Below are 22,590 nucleotides of genomic sequence, written 5' to 3' on the forward strand. Positions count from 1 at the left end.
GGCCAATACGGAAATTACACTCTACTAAACAATTGCTCAGTCCTTTCCTCGTTCACAACACAAATTAATGACTATTGTTCAACACATTTTCCTCTGAATAATCTGAATATTCGTGTTAATCAACGTGCGGCCTCAGCTCATGCTTCTCGTTCAGATGGCGTGAAAGGCTAATTCTGATGCATCAGAATTAGCCTTTCATGCCGTAAACGAAAAACATACTTTTTTATTTAATGAGACCAAAATACTTAGTGTCCAAAGTAATTATATGCGACTATTAATTGCAGAAACTGTAGAAATTAAATTACACGAGAATATTTTTAATCTTCATCGAGGCGCCTCCGTAGCCAGGTGGGAAGGAGCAGCAGTGCGTAGCACACGCTTCTTGATTAGACCGGGGTTCGAGCCCGTCACCACCAAATACGGAGGATGCGGAAAGGTCAGGGAATGACCACCGCATATCCCGGAGCAATATGGCCTTAGTTGCTAATGCTCCTAAAAACCAAATAACAACAACAACAACAATCTTCATCGGCCATATCTGATCTCCGATTCGTGGGCTTTTACATGCATGCGTGAAGACAAATAATCCCTATTTAAGTTTCATGCTCACCCCTCTTCAGTAATTTTCATTCCTGTGATCATGACATATGGTCGAAAAGCATTGTCAGCTTCAGGAAGGAAAACCCCTTTGCAATTTTTTTGTTAAATTCTTTTAAATAATTTTCTTATTTTTAATTGCATTAAATTGATTTTTAGTTGTGTTAAATTGATTTTTAATTGTTTTAAATTGATTTTTAATTGTGTGTTACTGAAATGTAAGATTTTCGATTTTTCATTTTAATTTCCAATGAGTATCATACGGAAGTGTTCTACGTACACGTACTATACTGACGTAAACTTCTCTTATTATTTTAAAAATATTGATATTAATGTAAAATGTATTGAGAATTACAGCTCTGGTTCATACTATTTAATGATTTATTATAAATTTTTTTTTTTTTTTTTGGTGTGACCCACTAAGCACTCCTTGATTGAAGTTGCCATACATCCCAGCTCAGTCATATGTGTTCTTGAAATACTACTTCCTTTGTTTCTTTCATTCCCTCAAACTGTGTGGTTCTGTGATAGACAATACAAAGTGTGATGCTGGCAGAAAAATATCTGTAAGGAAATCTGAAATTATAGTTCTAAAAGTTCAAATTATTGTTCATTCCATTTCTATTGGAATAAGCAGAAGCCTGGAAAACAAGATGCAGGATGTTTCAGAGACTGCTGGGAGTTTTTTTTTTTTTGGTAGTTGTTGGCGCATAGGCTTCTGTGGCCATTATGCACCTCCCAAGGTTTTTGCAGTACTTTCATCCAAGCCCGAGGCGGGAATCGAACCCGCGACCTTTGGGTTGCCAGGCAGGCACTTTACCCACCCGGCTAGCCCGGTCAGCTAGAAACAGGTGCATGTATACTTGCATGTACACAAATGCTAGGAGTTTGGTAAATAAATTTGATGATGAATTTGAGGTATTGCTCAAAGCATCAAAGGCAGATATTGTGGGAATTTCAGAGACGTGGTGTCACACAGATATAAGGAATGCAGAACTGGAATTTGGGGAGTACAATGTCTATAGAAGGGATAGACAGGATAGGAAGGGAGGAGGGGTTATGCTATTAGTTAAGAAATACATAAAATCCAAGGAAGTTAAGCCAGTCGACATCACTGGACAGTGCAGTGTCGAGTCAGTTTGGTGTGACATAACCATTGGGAGATCAAAATTGAGAGTAGGAGTGTGCAATAGGCCTAATGACTCTAATGAGTATAATAAGACAACGTACAGGGAGATAGAGTGGGCCAGTAAATCAGAGAGTCTTATAATGGGGATTTTAATTTCCCAGATATTGATTGGAATTTGTGGGTTGGTCACTCACACACTAGCAAGGCTTTTGTTGGATTTATTGGATGATTGTTTTCAACATCAGCATGTTCGGGAGGCAAGTATATTACTCCCTCTAGTAATATACTAGAGGGAGTAATATACTTGATTTGATTATAAGTAGTGATTCTTCATGCATTAAGAATCTGCAGATAAAGGAACCACTAGGTGGCAGCGATCACAGTGTGCTGAAGTGGGATTTACCCAAAGAAGTAACTACCATCAGGGGTAAAGGGAAGGGTTATTGCTTTCATAAAGGCGACTACGATGGTCTGAGACAGTATTTAAATTCTATACAGTGGGACCAACTGATGATATTACCAACAGCAAATTCAAAATGGGAAGCATTCAAAAAACTTATCTTGGAAGCTACTAGGCTTTACATACCAACTAAGAAATATTGTTCAAGATTTAGGCCTAAATGGATGTCAGATGAACTAATTAGACACATGGCAGAGAAAAAAATGCATGGGATGCATATAAATTAATGGGTGACATGGAAGCCTATGATAGATATAAGCTGGTCCGTAACCAAGTCACAAAGGAGGTTAGGCAGGCAAAGGCAGATTATGAGAAATCTTTGGCAAAGGATGCAAAGAAAAACAGCAAAGAGTTCTTTACTTATGTAAACTGTAGAAGAAAGGGGATGAATCAGATTGGTCCACTTGATATTGATAGTTCAGCTGTTGATGATCCTGCTCAGGTAGCTAACAAACTAAATTAATATTTTGCATCGACATTCACACATGAGGAATTATTCAGCGAGGGGAATGCCAGAGGTGTATTCAACTCTGGCAGTAAGCTAGATAATCTTGTAATAACTGAGAGTAAAGTGGATGAGAAATTGTTGAAGATAAACACAAGAAAGGCACCTCGGGTGGATAGGATCTATCCAGTTATATTAAAGGAGGCAGCAAATCCTTAGTCATAATTATGTGAGCTTCCTTGGACTCAGGGGAGGTACCCATGGACTGAAGATGTGAAAATGTGACCCCAATTCACAAAGGAGGAACAAAGGCTGACAAAAGTAATTATAGACCTGTGAGTTTAACTTCTGTTCCAGGAAAAAAAAAAAAAAAGTCTGAGAACGAGTGTAGCCTGTGCGGACGTACATTTTTGACGCTCCTGGAACAGAGAAGTTTTTTCGGATTTATTTTCTGTTTTATTAGCTTAAATTGGCATATTAACTTATTTTCTAGAGTAGCTTTATATTCCTATTTACAATACTTAGTTTAAAGTAACTTAGATGGAGATTTTGTAGGTATTACTTAGTATCGGAAAGGGTATCAAATCCACGTGTTTACCATTCGTAAATTGCCGCCATTGTTATGCGATAATAGATAGCATAAGCTTAATATAGTACATAATATTGTCAATTAATCAGATAATTAATCGTGTTGAACTTCATTGTCAATTAATTGTACTTTTAACTATACATATAACGACTTGGGTTACGTAACATAAATAATTAGTAAAAAATAAATAATTAATACTTAACTTGATACGGAAGTTATATAAAGGGATTTCGTAGATAACACTCGATACTGAAACATAAATATAGTGTTATAACTGTGTTGGGATATTAGCTTAGGGTTTTAATTTTGTACTGAAATTGAAATTTTATTGAAATTAAATCGAAATCATGACTCACACCAGAGCAGCAAAGCAAAAGGCTCAAGCTAATGGGAGTGCTGTGGCTCAGGGGAGAACTGAGGGGGTGTGCAGTTGCCCTCTGAATCAAGGGGTAGAATTTTTTTCAGCCTGGTCTGTACTTGTTAACAGGAGAGACTGCTTCTACAGGGATAGGATACACTTAAATAGAAAGGGTGCAAGAATGTTTGCTGATGCTATCGAGGCAGTGTTAGGTGGGTCAGAAAACTGCTAGATTGGGGGGGGATACAAGGACTAATAGATTAACAGTAGCCACTGGCAGAGGTGAAAGTGATTCTTGCACTGCTTCTATTGGAATGAGCCACAGCCTGGAAAATAAGATGCAGGATATTTCAGAGACTGCTGGGAATCATTGGGGTACAAGTAAACACATGGGTTGTGATAGGGTAGCTAAGAAAAAGAACAGGTGCATGTATACTTGTGTGTAAACCAATGCTAGGAGTTTAGTAAATAAATTTGATGAATTTGAGGTATTGCTCAAAACATCAAAGGCAGATATTGTTGGGATTTCAGAGACATGGTTTCACACAGATATAAGGAATGCAGAACTGGAATTTGGGGAGTACAATGTCTACAGAAGGGATAGACAGGATAGGAAGGGAGGAGGGGTTATGCTATAGTTAAGAAATACATAAATACATAAAATCCGAGGAAGTGAAGCCAGTCGACATTGTTGAACAGAGCAGGGTCGAGTCAGTTTGGTGTGACATAAGCATTGGGAGATCAAAATTGAGAGTAGGAGTGTTCTATAGGCCTAATGACTCTGATGAGTATAATAAGAAATTGTACAGGGAAATAGAGTGGGCCAGTAAATCAGAGAGTCTTATAATGGGGGATTTTAATTATCGGAAACAGCAACCCCAGAGCAGTGTACCAACTCTGTGGTACTACACTGACAATTGTAGAGAATGAAAAGGACCCTGGGGTAATTGTGCAGGTAGATATGAAGTTCTCTGAGCAGTGCAGATGGGCTGCAAGAGTAGCTCATGGTGTCTTGTCAATGATATACAAGAATTTCTCTAGCAGGGATAAGGAGATGATTATTCCCTTGTATAAGGCAATGGTCAGGCCACACCTTGAGTACTGTATACAGGGCTGGAAGCCTCATTTCAAGAAGGATGTAGAGCTACTGGAACAAGTACATAGAAGGGCAACAAGATTAGTGAATGGAACAAAGGGTTGCTCTTACGAAGAAAGGCTTAAGTTTTGCAAATTAGTGTCTAGAGACTAGGCACCAGCGAGGTGATCTGATAGAGGTGTATAAAGTCTTGAATGGTTTGAGCATGCTGAATGCTGATTGGATTCTTCCTCTTGCTTAGAATAATCACCCGAGAGGGCATAAATTCAAATTGAGGAAAGACAGATGAAGGATAGATGTGCGGAAATTTGCCTTTAGCCAGCGGGTAGTTGGTTGGTGGAACAGACTTCCATCCCTTGTTGTGGAGGTTGATAGCCTAAATAAATTTAAGGCTCAGCTGGACAGGTATTTCGAACGAACAGAGGGGTGAAGTGGAAGTTTTTTTTTCTTTTTTTTTTTTTTGGTTAATGCTGCATAAGCTTGCTTTCTTGCATCATATGCTTCTGCTAATGCTAAAAGCTGGATTTAAAATAAATACTTACAGATGCTTTTATGTCAACATTAATCTAAGATTAATGTTGACGAATAAAAACAAATTGTGTTTTGTGATTCATTTCATCAGTATTGCATAGGACAGTGAGAACCCCCCCCCCCTCATACAGTCCTGAGGATACCTTTGCATCCTGAACAATAAGCAGCATGGTGCAAAATTTCATCAGCTGGAATTATTAGATTAGTCTTCTTGGTGTCATTCAGTTAATGTAGAATGCTACATGCTGCTCCTTCAAGAACACTCTGAGCTCCAAACTCTTTTAAACAATAAATAAAACAATGTAGAAACATTTTTCAACAAGATGGGACAAAACTACATACAGCAAATGCAATTCTTCATTTACTGAATAAATATTTTAAAGATAGGATCTTCTCTATTCAGTATATTGGATGGCCTTGCCCACTGTACTTGCGAGATCTGAATACCTGCAATTATTTCCTGGGGACAGTGCCTACAGGAATGACCTATACCTTGTTGAAGAACTGAAAAATGAAATCACAGCTGCTGTGGAGGGCATCTCTGTAGAAGCACAAGCTTTTGTTGTGAGAAACTTCAGTTGATGTCTGCAAATGGTCTTGGATGCTCAGGAATCACATATTAAATGCATTTTTGCTTGAATAAACTCCCATGTCTCATACCTAAATATTTATAGAATTTGTTTTATAGATGTATATTTAAATATTTTTTTCCTTTAAGAAATACAGTAAAACTGCAATTTAATGAACCAAATTGGAGGATCGCCCAAAAAGGAGATCTGTCTGTTAAATCTCAGTATCCATTAAACTCAAAAGAAATACACATAATTGACAAAGATACTGGAATGGTATTCTAAAATAAAAAAAACATTTCAATAAATTTTCTGTTTATTCTCCGGCACGACAACCAAGTCAGTAGAGTTTACAATAAATTGCCAATACAAATATTTATCGTATTTAGTAGTCACGGGCTTGAACCCCGGTCCACTCAAGGAACGTGTGCTATGCACTCTCGCTCCTGACCACTGGGCTACGTCAGGCCTAATACTCCTATGAGTTTACAATATTTGTATTTTATTGTATTTACAATGTTGTGGAGTGGAAGAGAAGGGCTTAAACATTTCAGTTTCTCAGAAATCATCAGATTTATATGTTTTCTTTCCTTATCTCTTCTTAGATACCATTATAAAAAAAAAACGATGTGGCTTTCAATTAAAGCATCTAATGGAAACTCTATTTTGGTGTAAAGTATTTCCCATTAGAGCACTGTTCTACAAATAGTACTTTAATTTGCACCACACTTTTTGGCTATACTAAATGAATTACAGTAAGTTCACATGAAAGCAAAATTTCTTGTTCTGACACAAGTTTCACTCTAGAGTGGATCCATTCTCACTGCTTATGAATTTGGTCATAATTTTTTTTATAACAGCAGGAACTGTAATCATAATTTAGGTATGATATTTCAATCAGTTACTTCAATAGTCATAAAAGAGAACAAAATTAATCATACGATATTTTAGTTTCTCTTTCAGATTACAGGATATCATATTTATAAATGAAAAAAGGCCAGCCATCTGATTAACTGAAAATTAAACTTTCTTTATTTTGAATATATTTTAGCTGATAGCAGGTTGAAAATTCTGTTTTAGTGAATGCCGTCCGTTATTTCCAATGTATTAAATTGAGGTCCATTAAATCAAGTGTTTACTGTAATAAAAATAAACGTGATCACAAAGTTTGGAACCATAGACAAAATACATTATATTTCTCAAGTTAAACAACCATATTTCTAATTTTTCTTTTCTAATTCAGTTTTGCTATTTCATGAAATAAAAGGTGTTCATAATTCAGTATACCAAATAACAGAAGTTGGAACCAGTGTTGTTATTTGGCTGTTAATTGGTATGCAGTTCAGTGAATAAATTAACCAAAAGAAAATTATGTATTGTTCTCTATAGGTTTATTCTTTATGTTTAACTTTGAAAATATAATTGTATTTTTCTTATGTTTAGGGCACCTTGTTTATTGTTAACTGTTAAGAAATTTTCTCTTATTTCTATTTTAAATTATAGTCATTGAAACAGGCCCATAGAGAATGGATATCTGCTCTCAGCTTTCTTCCAAGTGGAAACTTCTTTCTGAGTGGCTGTCTGGGAGGCTATGTAAAATTATGGACTTCAGACACATGCCAACTTTTGGGAGAGGTACGGGCACATGGTACTTCAATAAACTCAATTGCAGTAAACTCAGCTAATATATTCACTGCATCAAGGCAAGTACTGTATATTAAATGTTCTAAAATATATTTATTTGAGGAGTTATACTGATCTTTTAAATTTCATTAGAAAATCATGAATTTTGGGTTGTGTTACTATCATAAAAATGTCACAAAAAATATTAAATTTCTGTACTGCAATTTATTGTATATAATAGTTATAAGTGTAGGGTTTTTTTTTTTTTTTTTTTTCAAACAGTGTCATACATTAAATGCGCAGTATAATAAATATAAAATCTCCTATTCCAAATATAATTTTTGCTTTTTTGCAATCCCACTGTGGAGCATCTTGGATAACAGATAGATTGTAAGGGGTTTTGAAAGGCCATGATCTCCTGCATTACTTAATTTTATTTTAGTATTAGTACTGGAAAACAAGTTAATTAATGTACACAGCGTTACATTTCAGGTCAAAAGTTAAATGAAATGAAAAGTAAATATAGTTGTTTCCTTATGAATTAATTCCTAATAATATAACTTTATACGTTTAATAAAACTCTGTAGGTTTATATTCTGTAAACTTAGCCATTTAGTTTACTTACAACTGAATAATATTTAATACTCTCCTACCATAGGTTGCAAAGACAATCTCTATGGTAGTGATCACCTCCCCACGTTATCCACTCTCTACAATAGAAGACCATGCCACCCATCAGGGATACCAAGGTGGAAGATTGATCACGATGTCAATTAAATACCTGGCAATGTTTAATATTGCCACAGTCAGCCAGGGGCCAATTAACACCACTCAGAACATCACAGGAAGTAGGAATTGCAATTCAAAAGACATTGATTCAGTTTCCAACAATTTACAAAACCATGCTGAAATGCAGAATTCACAGTAGCAAAAAAGGCTCAAAACAAAGCATGGTCATGTGTCAAAGCAAATTTTGTCAGAGTCAGAAGGAATCTTGGACCTGCTTCACATCTTCCATTACTCAGGCAATAACACCTAAGCTCATCTGGGAGAGAGTCACAAAGGAGGTAAGCAAGCAAAGGCTGATTATGAGAAATCCTTGGCAAAGGAAAACAACAAAGATTTCTTTACTTATGTAAAATCTAGAAGGGATGAATCAGATTGGTCCACTTGATGTTCGTAGTTCGACTGTTGATGATCCTGCTCAGATAGTGACAAACTGAATGAGTGTTTTGCATCTACGTAAACACATAAGAAATTCTGTAAGGAAGGGGAAGACAGAAGTTTACTAAACTCTAACAGGGAGCTAAATGATTTTGTAATAACGGAGAGCAAAGTGCAGGAGAAATTGTTGAAGTTAAGCATAAAAAAGGCACCTGGGGTGGATGGAATCTATCCAATTATATTGAAGGAGGCAGTGAAGGAAGTTAGCACACCCTTAGCCATAATTATGAGAGCATCCTTAGATTCAGAGGAGTTCCCCATGAACCGGAGATGTGCAAATGTATCCCCAATTCACAAAGGGGGATTCAAAGGGTGACACATAATTATAGACCTGTTAGTTTAACTTCTGTTCCGTGGAAAATAATGGAGTCACTGTTTAAGGAAGTGATGCAGAATCACCTAGACAAGACTGCAGTAATAGTTCAGACACAGCATGGGTTTGTTAAGGGGAAGTCTTGTCTGACCAATTTGATTGGATACTACAATGTGGACACAAAGGAACTGGATGCAGAAAATAATTTTGATATCATATATACTTGGATTTCAGGAAAGCTTTTGATACTGTTGCACATGGAAGGCTACTGTACAAATTGGAGCAGTATGGTATTAAGGCAAGTTGCTGAAATGGATAAGGGGATGGTTGAGTGGGAGATGGCAGAGAGTGGTAATAAATGGACACTGCTGCAATGCTGTATGTGGACTAATGTTATTAGTAGAGTCCTCCAGGGTTCGGTGCTGGGCCCATTGTTGTTTTGTGTATTTATCAGTGATATCTGAAGGTATATCAGGCTTAATGTCCAAGTTTGCAGATGATACGAAGGTTGGATCTACTGCAACAGGATCTAGAAATGTTGAGCAGATGGACTGAGAGGTGGCAACTGAACTGAATTTTAACATTGACAAATGTAAATTACTGCATATGGGTAACAGTAACCCAAGAGAAACATATCAACTGTGTGCTACTACACTCAGGGAGGTGGAGAATGAAAAAGACCTGGGTGTAATTGTGCAGTCAAATATGAAGTTCTCTGAGCAGTGCAGACAGCTGCCAGAGTAGGTCATGGAGTCTTGTCAATGATATAATGGAATTTTGCTAGCAGACACAAGGTGATTAACCCCTTGTATAAGGCAATGGTGAGGCCATACCTTGAGTACTGCATACAGGTCTAGAGGCCTCATTTTAGGAAGGATGTAGAGTTGCTGTTGTTGTTATGGGAGTTTAATGGCGCATAAGCTACTATGGCTATAATGCACCTGTATAGAGTTGCTAGAACAAGTACAGACACAAGCAGCAAAACTGGTGAGAGGAACAAAGGGGTGCACTTAAGAAGAAAAGCTGAAGTTCTTCAAGTTGCAGCATCTGGGGACTGGGTACCTGCAATATGATCTAATTGCCTTAAATGGTTTGAGCAGGCTCAATGCTGACATGATACTTCGACTTGCTCAGATCAAGAACCTGAGGGGGCATAGATTCAAATTGAGCAAATACAGTTGTAGAATAGATGTGTGGAAGTTTGCCTTTAACCAATGGGTAGTTGATTGCTGGAACAGACTTCCATCTGTTGTGGAAGTTTTGTTAGCTTAAATAACTTTAATGCTGAAGTAGACAACATTTCGAGTGACCAGATGGGTGAAATGGGAAGGTTTTTTTTTTTTTTTTTGGCTGATGCTATATAAGCTTGATTTCTTGCATCATGGGCCTCAATTAATGCTAATTTAATAAGATTGGAAATGGGATGCTTCAATCATCAAGAAAGAAAAGAATGATATCCAGCTCGGGACCTTCGCACATCCAGAGTCCTGAGCTGGACATAATTCTTCTCTTCCTTGGTGATTCCCTTCTTCTACTTCTATCTCTTGGGAGTAATTCAGAAACATTTTTTTTTTTTTTTTTTTTGGCTGGTGCAGCATAAGCTTCAGGCTTCCTTGCCCCATATGGCCAATAATAATAAAATGCAAGCACCTCTTGTTGATTTTCTTTGGTTTGGAAAAAGTGTATGATACGGCTGGATATTTCCAATTTTAAAAGATATCTATAACCTTCATCTATCATTTTTATTAAAATTTTTTTCTTATGATATTACTCATTCCAAGTTTGGATGGGTACCATCTCTCTTGACCTTTTTGCCAAGGGGAGGGAGTTCCCCAAAGGTCAGTTCTAAGTGTTGCACTTTTTGCTTAAGATATATGTCCAATGATTGTTCAAACTATTTATTATCACAATTAAAATCCTACTGTTCTTCAGCACTACAGGCTGTGATTCCTCTGGGATTGTGTTGATCTGTCTCTGCTGCAGCATTTGTCAGATTACCTGATTCCAATGTGGCTTGGGAACCAGCAGAACTAGATGTCAAATGCAGTTCCATAAAGCGAATATAACTTTTGCTGCACCCAGGACAGGATTGGATGAGGACTATATCTCATTCATTGATAAATCCTGTAATGCACTTAAACAATCTGTGTTATATTTCACCTTTGATAATTATTAGTTTTCATTTGGTTCTACACTAACTCTATAGAATACAACTCTGCGGTGTATATACTGCACTCATGGAGAATCTTTTCAGATACCAATCTTTTGTATTTAGCTAAGGATATATTTAATTTAACATTGTGATTGTTACGGTATAGCGTAAGGTATAACATAAGAACTAGATAGCATAATACGTATTGTCAGTTAAATTTATTACCCTTATTATATTAAATTTCATTGTTAAACAGTTAAATAGTATTAAACGGAAATCATGCCCCAGACTATAGCAGCAAAATAACTTGCACACAAAGCAGCAAAAGTGCTGTGGCTCGGGGGAGAACCAACAGGGACAATTCTCCAATGCATCACAGCCTAAAAAAATCTAGCCAAGGAGAATGGCTTTGTGTGCTAGGTGCAGAGAGTATCAAGAAATTAGGCACCAACTCAGCATTCTGATGGGTGTCTATGAGAGTTTGAAGAGTAGAGTAGATGCCCTTGAAGGAATTAAAATGGGGGAACCATCAAGCTCTCATCTGCCCTACTCAACACCTGAGCTCACTCTTGTGCATCAGGCAAAATAGCAGCAATCTTCAGGGCAGAATGTGCTGGTCTAGAGCTAGTTATCGTCGGTAACTCTGTTGTCAGGGAGACAGGAAATATATTGTGCAAAAAGGATAGATGGATAATGTCATGAACTTTTGACAGCAGCAAAAGTTGATGACATTGTAGAGCAGATACAGTTCAATGTTGAAAAAGAGCACAAGTCAGGGTTAAATTTACAAGTGTATGCAATTTTGCCCAGACATGATAGGAGAGAGTATGTGATGAAAACCTTGTCAATCAATTTGGCCCTGGAGAGATTGTGCAAGGCTTGTGGGGTAGAATTTTTCTCAGCCTGGTCTGTGCTTGTTAACAGGAGAGACTGCTTCTACAAGGATGGAATACATTTAAACATAAAGGGTGCAAGAATATTTGCTGATGCTATCAAGGCAGTGTTAGGTGGGTCAGAAAACTGCTAGTGTGAGGGGGATTCACAGACTAATAGATTAACAGTAGCCACAGGCAAAGGTGAAAGTGATTCTTGCACTGCTTCTATTGAAATAAGCAGCAGTCCAGAAAGCAAGGTCCTGGGAATTTCAAGGATGGCTGGGAGTCATCATGGAATACATGGGCTGTGTTAGGGTTGGTTTGGTGTGGATTTTATTGGCGCATTAGCAACTAAGGCTATAATGCGCCAAGACCAGGTAATATATAAAAATTTAACCTCTCAGTGAGCTAATTAGTTAGGCCACCATGTCCAGATATATAATAAAAAAATATATCAATAAAAGAAACAACGATAACATATAAATTTTAAATACGAGTAAAAACCTTTATTGATTTAAAAAAGCTAAAACCCGCATACACATGGTCATTGTCAGATAAAATCTGACTGAGTGTATACGGCTCAGTCACTGTGTTAGGGTAACTAAGAGTAAGAACAGGTGCATGTATACCAATGCTAAAAGTATAGTAAATTAATTTGAAGTGCTGATCAAGACAGATATTGTTGGATAAAAGGCAGATATTGTTGGATAAAAGGCAGATATTGTTGGAATTTTCTTGGGAAAATAATGGAGTCACTAGTTAAAGAAGCACTGCAGGATAAATCTAGACAAGACTACAGTTATAGTTCAGACACCGCATGGGTTGGGATTGTGAAGAGGAAGTCTTGTCTGACCAAACTAACCTCTCCTCCTGCATTCCTCCTCTTTAAGTCTCTTTTTTCTCTGTATTATGTTATCACTTCACAAACAACATATTCAGAAGTCTTGTATAGCAGTACATGTGAAGTGTGCATGGACTATCTGAATCAAATAGTACCATATTAAAACTTCTTGTTTTTTCGGTACAAATTGTGAATTGTCCAATTTTGATGAAATTTGGTTTGTGTTAACAAATATTTGCCCTCGAATGTATGCCATCAGATCGTGAATTAGACATTTGCGATAATAGAGGTTGATATGAACTATTGTGAAAAAGAAATTCACTACTCTGGATCACTGCTGTTTACACAAAGCGATTCAACAGTCTCGTAAAAGATTTAAATATACTCAAAGGGTCACACTAAAATCCAAGAATCTGCTGGTCTCAAGAACAGCCTTTTCATGATACATTGCAAAAAAATAATTAGTTCCCCATTCTTCCAAAGAAAGCCAATGATACATTGCAACAGTATTCCTATGGCTGTGAACTTTTTTTGGAATTTTCTACCAACCAACGCCATGGAGGCTATTTATTGATTCATATAAGCAAAGCCTCAAAGGAGTTGTTCATAATGGAGATAGGTATTCATCCATTCCTGTAGCCTATTCGGCACACTTAAAAGAAAACTAAAAAAATGGTAAGCTTCTTTTGGTTCAAAAGTATGGGAAGTTTTTAGAGTTATTGATCTGTTATTCAGCCAATAATCTGGTTACACAAATATGCCTTGCTTTCTTTAGAGATAGTCAAGCAAGAAGTGAACATTGGGAAAGGTAAGTGTGGCCACCACAACAGTCTTATTCTACACCAGTTTTAAAGAACATTTCAAGATGAGCTACTGGTAGATCAAAACAAAGTATTGTTATCTCCTTTGCATATAAAGCTAGAGTTAATGGAACTGTTCATCCAAGTCCTGATTAAAGAAAGAAATAGTTTCGAGTATTTTATTCTAAATTCCTTTATGATGCAGTTTACCTTTATGATGGCAAGAGAAAAAACATATCTAAATAAAAAACAGAAGACTGTGTAGAAATTCATTAAAACACATTGTCCTAATGAATTAATGTAATGTGTTCTAGATATATTGTCATTGTTATGATAAACAAAAACTGGCAGAACAAATATAGGAGGAAAAGGATGGATGAATGTTGTAATTTTTGATAGAATTTTTTTTTTTTTTTTTTTGTAGATGCAAGAAGTTCACTGTCTTGTACTTTATTCAGAAATGCGTTTATTTCTGGATAAAGATATTTTCTACACTTAATTTTAGCTCTTCAATTTTATTTAAATAAAAAAAAAAGTTGTGTTACCATCTAACTAAAAAAAAAAAGCAAATTTAGTTAGAGCTTAGTGTAACCCAATGGTTTTCAACCGGGGTGCCGCAACAACATTCCTGGGGGTGCCACGTAATTTGGGTTTAAGTTACTAAACTTATTATTTTTTTAAAATTTATGTTTATTTCATTATAAAAATACAGTATCTTTTTAATTTTGTGGTGATCTATAGTTGATGTTTACTTAGTACCTCTATATAAAGAATAAAATTATTATATACTGTATACATATAATTTGTATTATGAAATGTAATTTTTATAATTATATTATTGTAACAACTATAAATAAATATTGTAATATAAATATATATGCAGGCAGAAAATTGAGTAGGGGTGCCGTTATTAAAAAAAAAAGGTTGAAAACCATTGGTGTAACCAATGTGTCACTTCTTTACTGTGATTGGTTAAAATTCCATGCCATTTTTCCCATTGGACAGATTATAATATGTAAATTGCAGTATTTTTATTATTATTATTTTTTTTTCATTGGGCAATATTTATTTTCTTTGCAGTGATGCTTCAGTAGGAATATGGCGGCTACATAGCAACTTAGATGTGTCTTCCGATTTCAGTGATTTTGGCGACGAAGCGACAATGTCACCTGGATGTACATAGAAAACAAATTTAGTTATCAGATTTGCAAATCAAAAAAATTTCAAGGAGTTACTACTATATTATAAAAATCAGAAAATTTTTGTTCTTGAAAATGTTGTGATAGTGAGCAAAAACTAGAATTTTTAGATCAGCTTTAAGCTGTAATTATTTTAAAATACAAATTTACTAAAATTTGAGCTTTCTAAAGTTATCTAGGAATCTGGATTAGTTTTCAGTACAGACATGACATTAAAAGTAGACATAAGATCAGAAAGAAAAATTTTAAACCCTAAATTTATTCAGGGATTCTTTGTGCCTGTATATTCATCGCAAACAAATGGCAGTTTCATTTTAGTGCCTTTACTTGCTTCCTGAATGTGGGGAAAATTTGTTAAAAAATAATCTTGTTAACCTTGTTAAAGAATTGTAACTTTTTATATAATTCAGGTGTTTGTTAATATTTAGAGTACAGCAGTAACAATTTTGTATAAATATTTACATAAGTAATAAATGTTTAATTGAAAGAATGAATGAAAAAACTTAACCTGATGAACAAAAAAAAAAAAAATCCAGACTTTTTAAAAGTATGACACTATCCTGCAAATCTCTGTTAAAATATTTTTATGACCTAGTAAGCCTGCCACAAGTTCAGCTTATGCTGCTTTTTTTTATGATTCAAATAGTTGGGCAATTATCCCAAAATCTCCTTAGGTTTTTTTTTGTTTTTTTTTTTGGTAGTTGTTGGCGCATCAGCTTCTGTGGCCATAATAAACCTCCCAAGGTTTTTTGCAGTACTTTGATCCAAGCCCGAGGCGGGATTCGAACCCGCGACCCTTGGGTTGCCAGGCAGGCACTTTACCCACCCGGCTAGCCCGGTCAGCATCTCCTTAGGTATTATTACATTTTCAATGTTATAATTTATATAAACAAACCTGAATTGGTTGTGTCTTTCTCTTTGAAGTTAATATCCATCACTACTAGCTCAAATAATTGTTTAGAATACAGATTTATGAAATTTTAAAGAGAATGTGACTTATCAATATAGGCTTTAGACATAGACTTATTTGTAAGGTTAAAAATGATTACTTTCATCAGTCCTTGTTTTCCTCTCAAATATAGCTATTAAATTTTCAATGAAAATACAATGTGTTCACTACACAAATTGCAATGTTGAATAATACAAAAGAACTTCGGGCCTTTAAATCTCAAAATAGTTTCATTCTTTGTGAGGGCTGAAATGTTCATGGCTATTTCTATTGTAACTTATTTTAGTTATGTACATAAAGTGGGCTTCCATAAATAAGTTTAAGCATTGCTCAAAGTGTGCTTTAGTGATTAAGCTATATTCAGTGTACCTTTGATGTACATACAGAAGTCATGTTTTTAAATTTAAGGTTCTTTTTGAAATAAGTTGGTATTATTTACCAGTTACATTAAAGGCGTGGATTACTGTTTACCATCACATACAAATTTCATAAAATTATAGCTTTTTCTCTCCATGATGAACAGACTTCCATCCCTTGTCGTGGAAGTTGATAGCCTAAATAAGTTTAAGGCTCAGCTGGACAGGTATTTCGAACGAACAGAGGGGTGAAGTGGAAGTGGTTATTTTTATTTATTTATGTTACTTTTTTTTTTTTTTTTTTTTTTGGCTGATGCTGCATAAGCTTGCTTTCTTGCATCAAATGCCTCTACTAATGCTAATGATAGATTTATTTTTTATGTACATATTGTATATAGTCTTGATTTTTCCACTCCATCTTTCTCTTAGGTAAAAGCATTTAATCTAATTCACTGTTCTTAAACTTGAAAATATACAACTACTACTTTTGATTATGATTGCTTTGAACAAGGTTTCCACAACTTTATAGTGGTTCCCTCCCCCAGAAATGTATGGTAACTATCTTTCTTGTGTGCATGATGCTGATTAACATCACGTACCAACTTTGTCAGGAGTAAAATACCATTTGACATACAATCTACAACTAAAAAAAAAAAAAAAAAAAGCTCAAGGACGCAAAACTTGTTACTTGCACACACTTGCTGCATTCATGAGTGGTGTGTGATAATAATAATATCACATGGTTGTATATTTCCTAAGAGCCAGTACCAAGCTGCAGACCACACTGGGAAATGCTGCATAGAACAATATTTTAAATGTATGGTAAGTAACAGTTTGTTTTACTTCATTGCTGATATATTTTTAACTAAGTTTACTTTAATTAAAGAATTCTGCACATTTGGTTGCTTGGAGTGAAAGAAAGTATGGCTCCAGTAATTGATTCTTGAGAACTCCCCCCCCCCCCCACCTTCTTATCTCTGTTCAAACTTGGTTAGTGAAAATATGGTGTTCTTACTTCTCTTCCTGTAATTTCTAGTTTTAAAAGCTCATTTAACAAATGGTCTCACCACTTGAAGAAGCATAATCCCTGAAACAGCCTGACACATTAATAACAGAACTTAGTAAATATAAATAGCAGTATTATCCCCCCCTTGTACACAAGTGCTATTTATTCAAAGTGCAAAAGTTAGACAACTTGCTAGGAGATGCATGACTTCTTGTTGCAAATTAAGTTTTGGAATTTTAGCTAAAAACGTAACTTATGCTTTCACAATACTTTTACAGTAGTTACAAGTCAAGTTGTTCTTACAGTTACTGAATCCAATTTATTAAGATTACAGTGCATTAAAAGAGATATTGGCAATTTGCCATTCTGTGCTAAACATTCTCAAACCCAATTAAGTGTTTGCAATGAAGCATGTGCTGGAAAACATTAGCAATTACTTGAGTTGATGATATCCACTTTAAGATCTCCCCATAGAAGGGAGGAAAAATTATATCACTGCATTTGTGATTTCACTGTCTATAGTGAAATTACAAATGCATATCAGTTACACAAGCAGTCTTACAAATTTTTGTTTGACTCACACATGGTGGACTTTCGTGGTAAATTGTTTTGAATACTATCTAAATGCCTAACTTTTATAAAGGAAATATAATAAAAACATCTTTGTTGTAGGATTGATATCCTGTATAACTGCTTTAGCCTAAATCATTTTGGCTATAAATTTAATTGATTTACTGCTTATGTTATCTGTCATATTATGAAAACTCTTTCAGCTCCTACAGAAGTGCCCAATTAACCAAACAAAGGTCTGTTCAACACTTAATGAAAATCTTTATACTTTAATTCATTTTATTAAGAAGTTCAAACATCTTGTGATTTGCTTCACAATAAATAACAGATGTTAACATGGTTTCTACATTTTTAACTGCCCAAAAGTTGCTGGTAGAGTGATAGAACTGAGACCATAAAAAAAAAAAAAATATATATATATATATATAATTGAAACTTCTAACACAAAGTTAGCACATAGGTATGTATGTTCAAGCCATTTGTGTTTTGTTGTTTAAAATCTCATACTATACTATAGTAAATTATGGCAAACTTTGAAAAAGTATGTTTATTCTTTATAAGCATAATTCTTTCCTCGGAAATTATTCTTATTTATATTCATAACTAAGTTAGTACCGAGATACACTAATAAGTTGGAAGCATGTTAATATAACAATGAAAATCTTTTCTCAGGGAACTTTTTCAGATATACGCTTAATTTAAGAAAAACTGTTTCAGAAGAGTTTCAAAAATACTTCTTTATTATAAAATCTTATATTAATATTTTTTGACATAATGTGTTACTCACCATTATTATTAGTAAGTTAATAATAAATTTGTTATTTCTCTTGTACTTAATAGTGTTGGTTAATCTGATATTTCATTATCCTGAACAAATGTGATAGCTATTTTTTGACAAACCAGACTATAGTATGTTTAATATAGCATTATTTATATGTTAAGTTTAGTGTATATAATTTACTTTGTATTTAAGTTTCAGAGAGCAGTGCATGTCCATAACAGACTGCTGAAATTAAATATTCATTCCAGATGGCTCCACTATATTATTATATTTATTTCCACAAATTTTGTTTGGTTTATCCAATTCTTTGAGTTTGTTAATGTTTATATTTACAAATTAAAAAAATCATGTTATGTAAATCTAAATGTCACATTTTCATTTTACTGTTTATACTTGATCAAACTAAAACTAGACTTGGCTCAGTTTTTTTTTTTTTTTTGTTATATTCAAAATTATAACCAAACTATGCACTTTATATCATCAAGTTTTGTGCTGTGGTCATTCCAGTTAATTTAAACTAAAACTTTTTTACTTAATTAGTAAATGAACATAGTGAAATAAAATTTAAAATTTTTGAGAAACTTGTTTATCAAAAAATTTTCTTTACACTTTGTAATATGGAATTAATGTACATTGCATTTCTAGTTATTAAATATTATTTTCCTTAGTTTGTCTGCTGTGTTATGAAATTCAGAATCCTTTGGGATATTTTTTTTTTTTCCCCCAACCTAATTGCAAACATACTCTAATTTGGGAACACTAAGATACAATATCCTCTAGGTCACATAAAATTTGGTCAACAGGTTTGTTATGCACACATGTAGTTCTATTTGCTTGTGTGTTGAGATATTTCATCATTTCTTGTAACCTGTCTGGAGATGGAATGAGAGAAGCCTGTTTTGCTATCCTAACAGCTTCTTCCTGCATCAAGTAAAAAAAAAAAAAAAAAAAAAAAAACAATTAAGTAATCAGAAAAATAAATAGCACAGTTCAGACCTATTTTAATGATTATCATCGGAATTACAGAATGTACAGTACAAACGTTTTGGAGATTCATTCAACAAAATCAAATTTTTACAGAACCCTTTTCATTCCATTAAAACCCGATAATTTACTTCCAAAATTCCTGAAAGTGCAGTGACATGCAGTGAGCCTGGTGTAGCCAGGCCACTGCCTGAACACTACTGTCTCACTGTTGTAACATTGTTTTTCCAGTCCTGGTCTTTTTCACAAAAAAAAATTATAAAACTATGTGTAATTTAAAAAAAAAAATTGTGAATTGGCTGGCAGGTGTGCTAAGTTGACGTTGCATGAAGCATCTTGAAGTTGGAAAAAGGAAACACTTAGCACTGTTTTCTGTTATATGTTAGTATAGCTTTTCATCATACTTGTGTGCAAAGGTAATTAACAGCATTAGTACTGTTACGTGACATAAACAAGGTTTTCCACAATATGTGGAAAATCTTGCTATGTTTTGCATCAGTGATTACTAGCCATTTACAGTTAAGCCTAAGGACTTGTCCCATGTAGAGAAAATAACATTTCACATGATATACCTGACAAATGTTTATCATGGGACAATCTTCCTCTAAGCTGTGCTAATTATGCAGGCAGGTTGTTCAGGAATGTTTCCCAGTAGTGAAATAGCAAAAAAAAAGTGGTTGTGGAGCAACAACAAAAAGAGCATGCATTATTGTTAGAGAAATTGCACAGCAAGAGAGAGAGAGAGAGTAATGGAGGTAAAGTATATCCTATTACGGTGACCTTAATAAAGAAAATTGTTAATTCAAAAGTAACTTGCTCACTGGATGGTGATAGTAAAACACAGGAATCTTCAACAAGCTGAAAGTATGTGGGATTCCTCCAAAAAACTGTCTGACACAGTGTAAATAATGTATCTGTTAAAGTAGACCCAAAAATCTTACTATTAGCAAGGGTTGATTGAGCCCTTCATGGTAAAGAGGTTCTCCTTGTGATATCAATACTTTGTATGCTGAAAAGGGGCTGCATGTCTTCCTACAAAAGTGTATGAATATTTGATGAATATCTACTGTCTAACAGAAAAATTTTAAGTTTCAATTAATGCATGCCACTGAAGGAAACAAAAGTCAAGTGGGTGTGGGTGTGCATTGGCCATCTCAGTGTAAATTTTTTAAAAGATAAGGTTAGAAGGGAAGAGAAAAGACATGAGCACTTACAGAGACACCAAATCAAATACCACAACATGCATTCACATAAATGTTTTAATTAACTGGTAATAAGAGAAGTTTACCTCAATATGGATAAGAGAAGTTTACCTCATTAAAAATCAATTAAACACACTTAAAAATCAAGTAAATTAATTTAACAAAAAAAATTGCAAAATGACTATTTTATATTAATTATTTTTTACTGTAATGTAATATTTTCGATTTTTTAATTGTTTTCGTTTTAATTTCTAGAGAGTAACATACAGAAGTGTTCTACGTATCATATTGAGTTAAACTTCTCTTATTCTTTTACAAATATTGATATCATTGTAGAACGTATTGAGCATTATAGCTCTGGTTCATACTATCATATACTAAACTGGTAAATAACAGCACCTTCTATTTAAGGAGGAGGTTAGAAGTGGCAAGTCACACGTGAGCTTTTTCATAGTTACCAAAGACTTGAGACAATACCATTCACTAGTAGTGAATGGTATTGTCTCAAGTCTAAATCCAGTTTCCAAAAGCTGTGAAAGAAAATAAATTAATGAACATCAAGAAAACAAATTCTAGTAACACCAACCAATTGATATTCTAAGAATGTTATCCTTTCTTGGGCAGAAAGTCTGTTTGAATTGTACACGAACTCCCTGACTTACATAATACTCGACTTATGGAAATTTTACTTTACATAAGTTTTTTCCGCCGGTGCAAACATATTTTGCATCCCATAGGAATAAATGGAGGAATTGTGAAAATGTCGTAATGTAAACCGTGGTTTTTTTTTTTTTTTTTTGTAATTCGTTCCCAAGTCCTTGGAAGTTGAAAATTTCACTATATTACTAAGCTATTTATCTCTCTAAAAGGTCATATTTATAATGGAAATTGCATCACCTTTGTGATATTTTTCTAAAGCACTTTCTGGAGGTCACGACCAAAAAGCAATAAAAACAATTTGCACTTTTCTGTTGGTGCAGTCTATTATAAATGGGTAGTAAACTCAATCTTATTGCGTTTGCCCGCTAACTGCAATTCTGTGGGTTTTTATGTTACGGTATTATGGCGAAATGAGTTCCCCTTCAATGAAATCTTCAATCATATAAAAAACAAACTTCCAGAAACATTTCTTCATTCCAGTTTAAATATTACAATGATAAAGGGAAAGGGTAACTAAGAGTAGAAACAAGTGCATGTACACCAATGCTAGGAGTATAGTTAATAAATTTGATGAGCTTGAAGTGCTAGTCAACACATCAAAGGCAGATATTGTTGGGATATCAGAGACGTGGTGTCACACAGATATAAGTAGTGCAGAATTGGAATTTGGAGAGTACAATGTGTACAGAAAGGATAGACAGGACAGGAAGAGGTTATGCTGTTAGTTAATAAACCTAAAATCTAAGGAAGTCCATCCAATTGATGCTGGTAGACAATGCAATGTTGAGTCTGTTTGATGTGACAAAAGCACTGGGAAAGGAAAATGAGAGTAGGTGTGTGTGTTATAAGCCTAATGAATCTGATTAGTATAGTGAGAAATTGTGCAGAGAAATAGAGTGGGCCAGTAAATAAGAATGTCTTATAGTGGGGGATTTTAAACTTTCCAGATATTGACTGGAACTTGTGGGTTGGTCTCTTGCACACTAGCAAGACTTTTTTTGGATTTATTGGATGACTGTTTACTACAGCAGCATGTTCGAGAGGCAACCAGAGGGAGTAATACTCTTGATCCGATTACCAGCAGTGATTATTCATGCATTAAGAATTTGCAGATAAAGGAAACACTGGGTGACAGTGATCACAATGTACTGAGATGGGAATTACTTCAAGATGTACCTACCATCAAGGTACATCTTTAAGTAATTCAGACAGTTTTTAAATTCTGTACAGTGGGATCAACTGATGATGTTACCAAAGATGATTTCTAAATGGGAAGCCTTC

The 22,590-nt window shown here is 34.6% G+C and overlaps 2 protein-coding genes across 5 annotated transcripts in view; one reads left to right on the plus strand and one right to left on the minus strand.

The window, feature by feature from the left end:
- The window catches only part of LOC150078996 (kinesin-like protein KIF21A), a 755,520-nt gene extending 740,708 nt beyond the window's left edge, over positions 1 to 14,812 (plus strand). For all 3 annotated transcript variants that reach the window (XM_090383539.1, XM_090383541.1, XM_090383540.1), the window contains 2 exons: positions 7,278 to 7,477; positions 14,683 to 14,812. In XM_090383539.1, the coding sequence (XP_090239665.1) occupies positions 7,278 to 7,477; positions 14,683 to 14,785 (303 nt within the window). In that variant the 3' untranslated portion in view covers positions 14,786 to 14,812. The remainder of the gene's footprint in view (positions 1 to 7,277; positions 7,478 to 14,682) is intronic.
- LOC150078997 (PMS1 protein homolog 1-like) overlaps positions 14,688 to 22,590 on the minus strand; it is a 174,699-nt gene continuing 166,796 nt past the window's right edge. Inside the window, exon 8 of one of the 2 annotated variants that reach the window (XM_090383543.1) lies at positions 14,688 to 14,771. In XM_090383543.1, the coding sequence (XP_090239669.1) occupies positions 14,739 to 14,771 (33 nt within the window). In that variant the 3' untranslated portion in view covers positions 14,688 to 14,738. Of the gene's footprint in view, positions 14,772 to 19,221; positions 19,385 to 22,590 lie in introns of those variants that run through there. The other variant, XM_090383542.1, reaches the window with a different exon arrangement.

Source organism: Mastigoproctus giganteus, chromosome 10 (genome assembly GCF_048544385.1).
Source record: "Mastigoproctus giganteus isolate SK-2022 chromosome 10, ASM4854438v1, whole genome shotgun sequence".
Classification (NCBI taxonomy): domain Eukaryota; kingdom Metazoa; phylum Arthropoda; class Arachnida; order Uropygi; family Thelyphonidae; genus Mastigoproctus; species Mastigoproctus giganteus.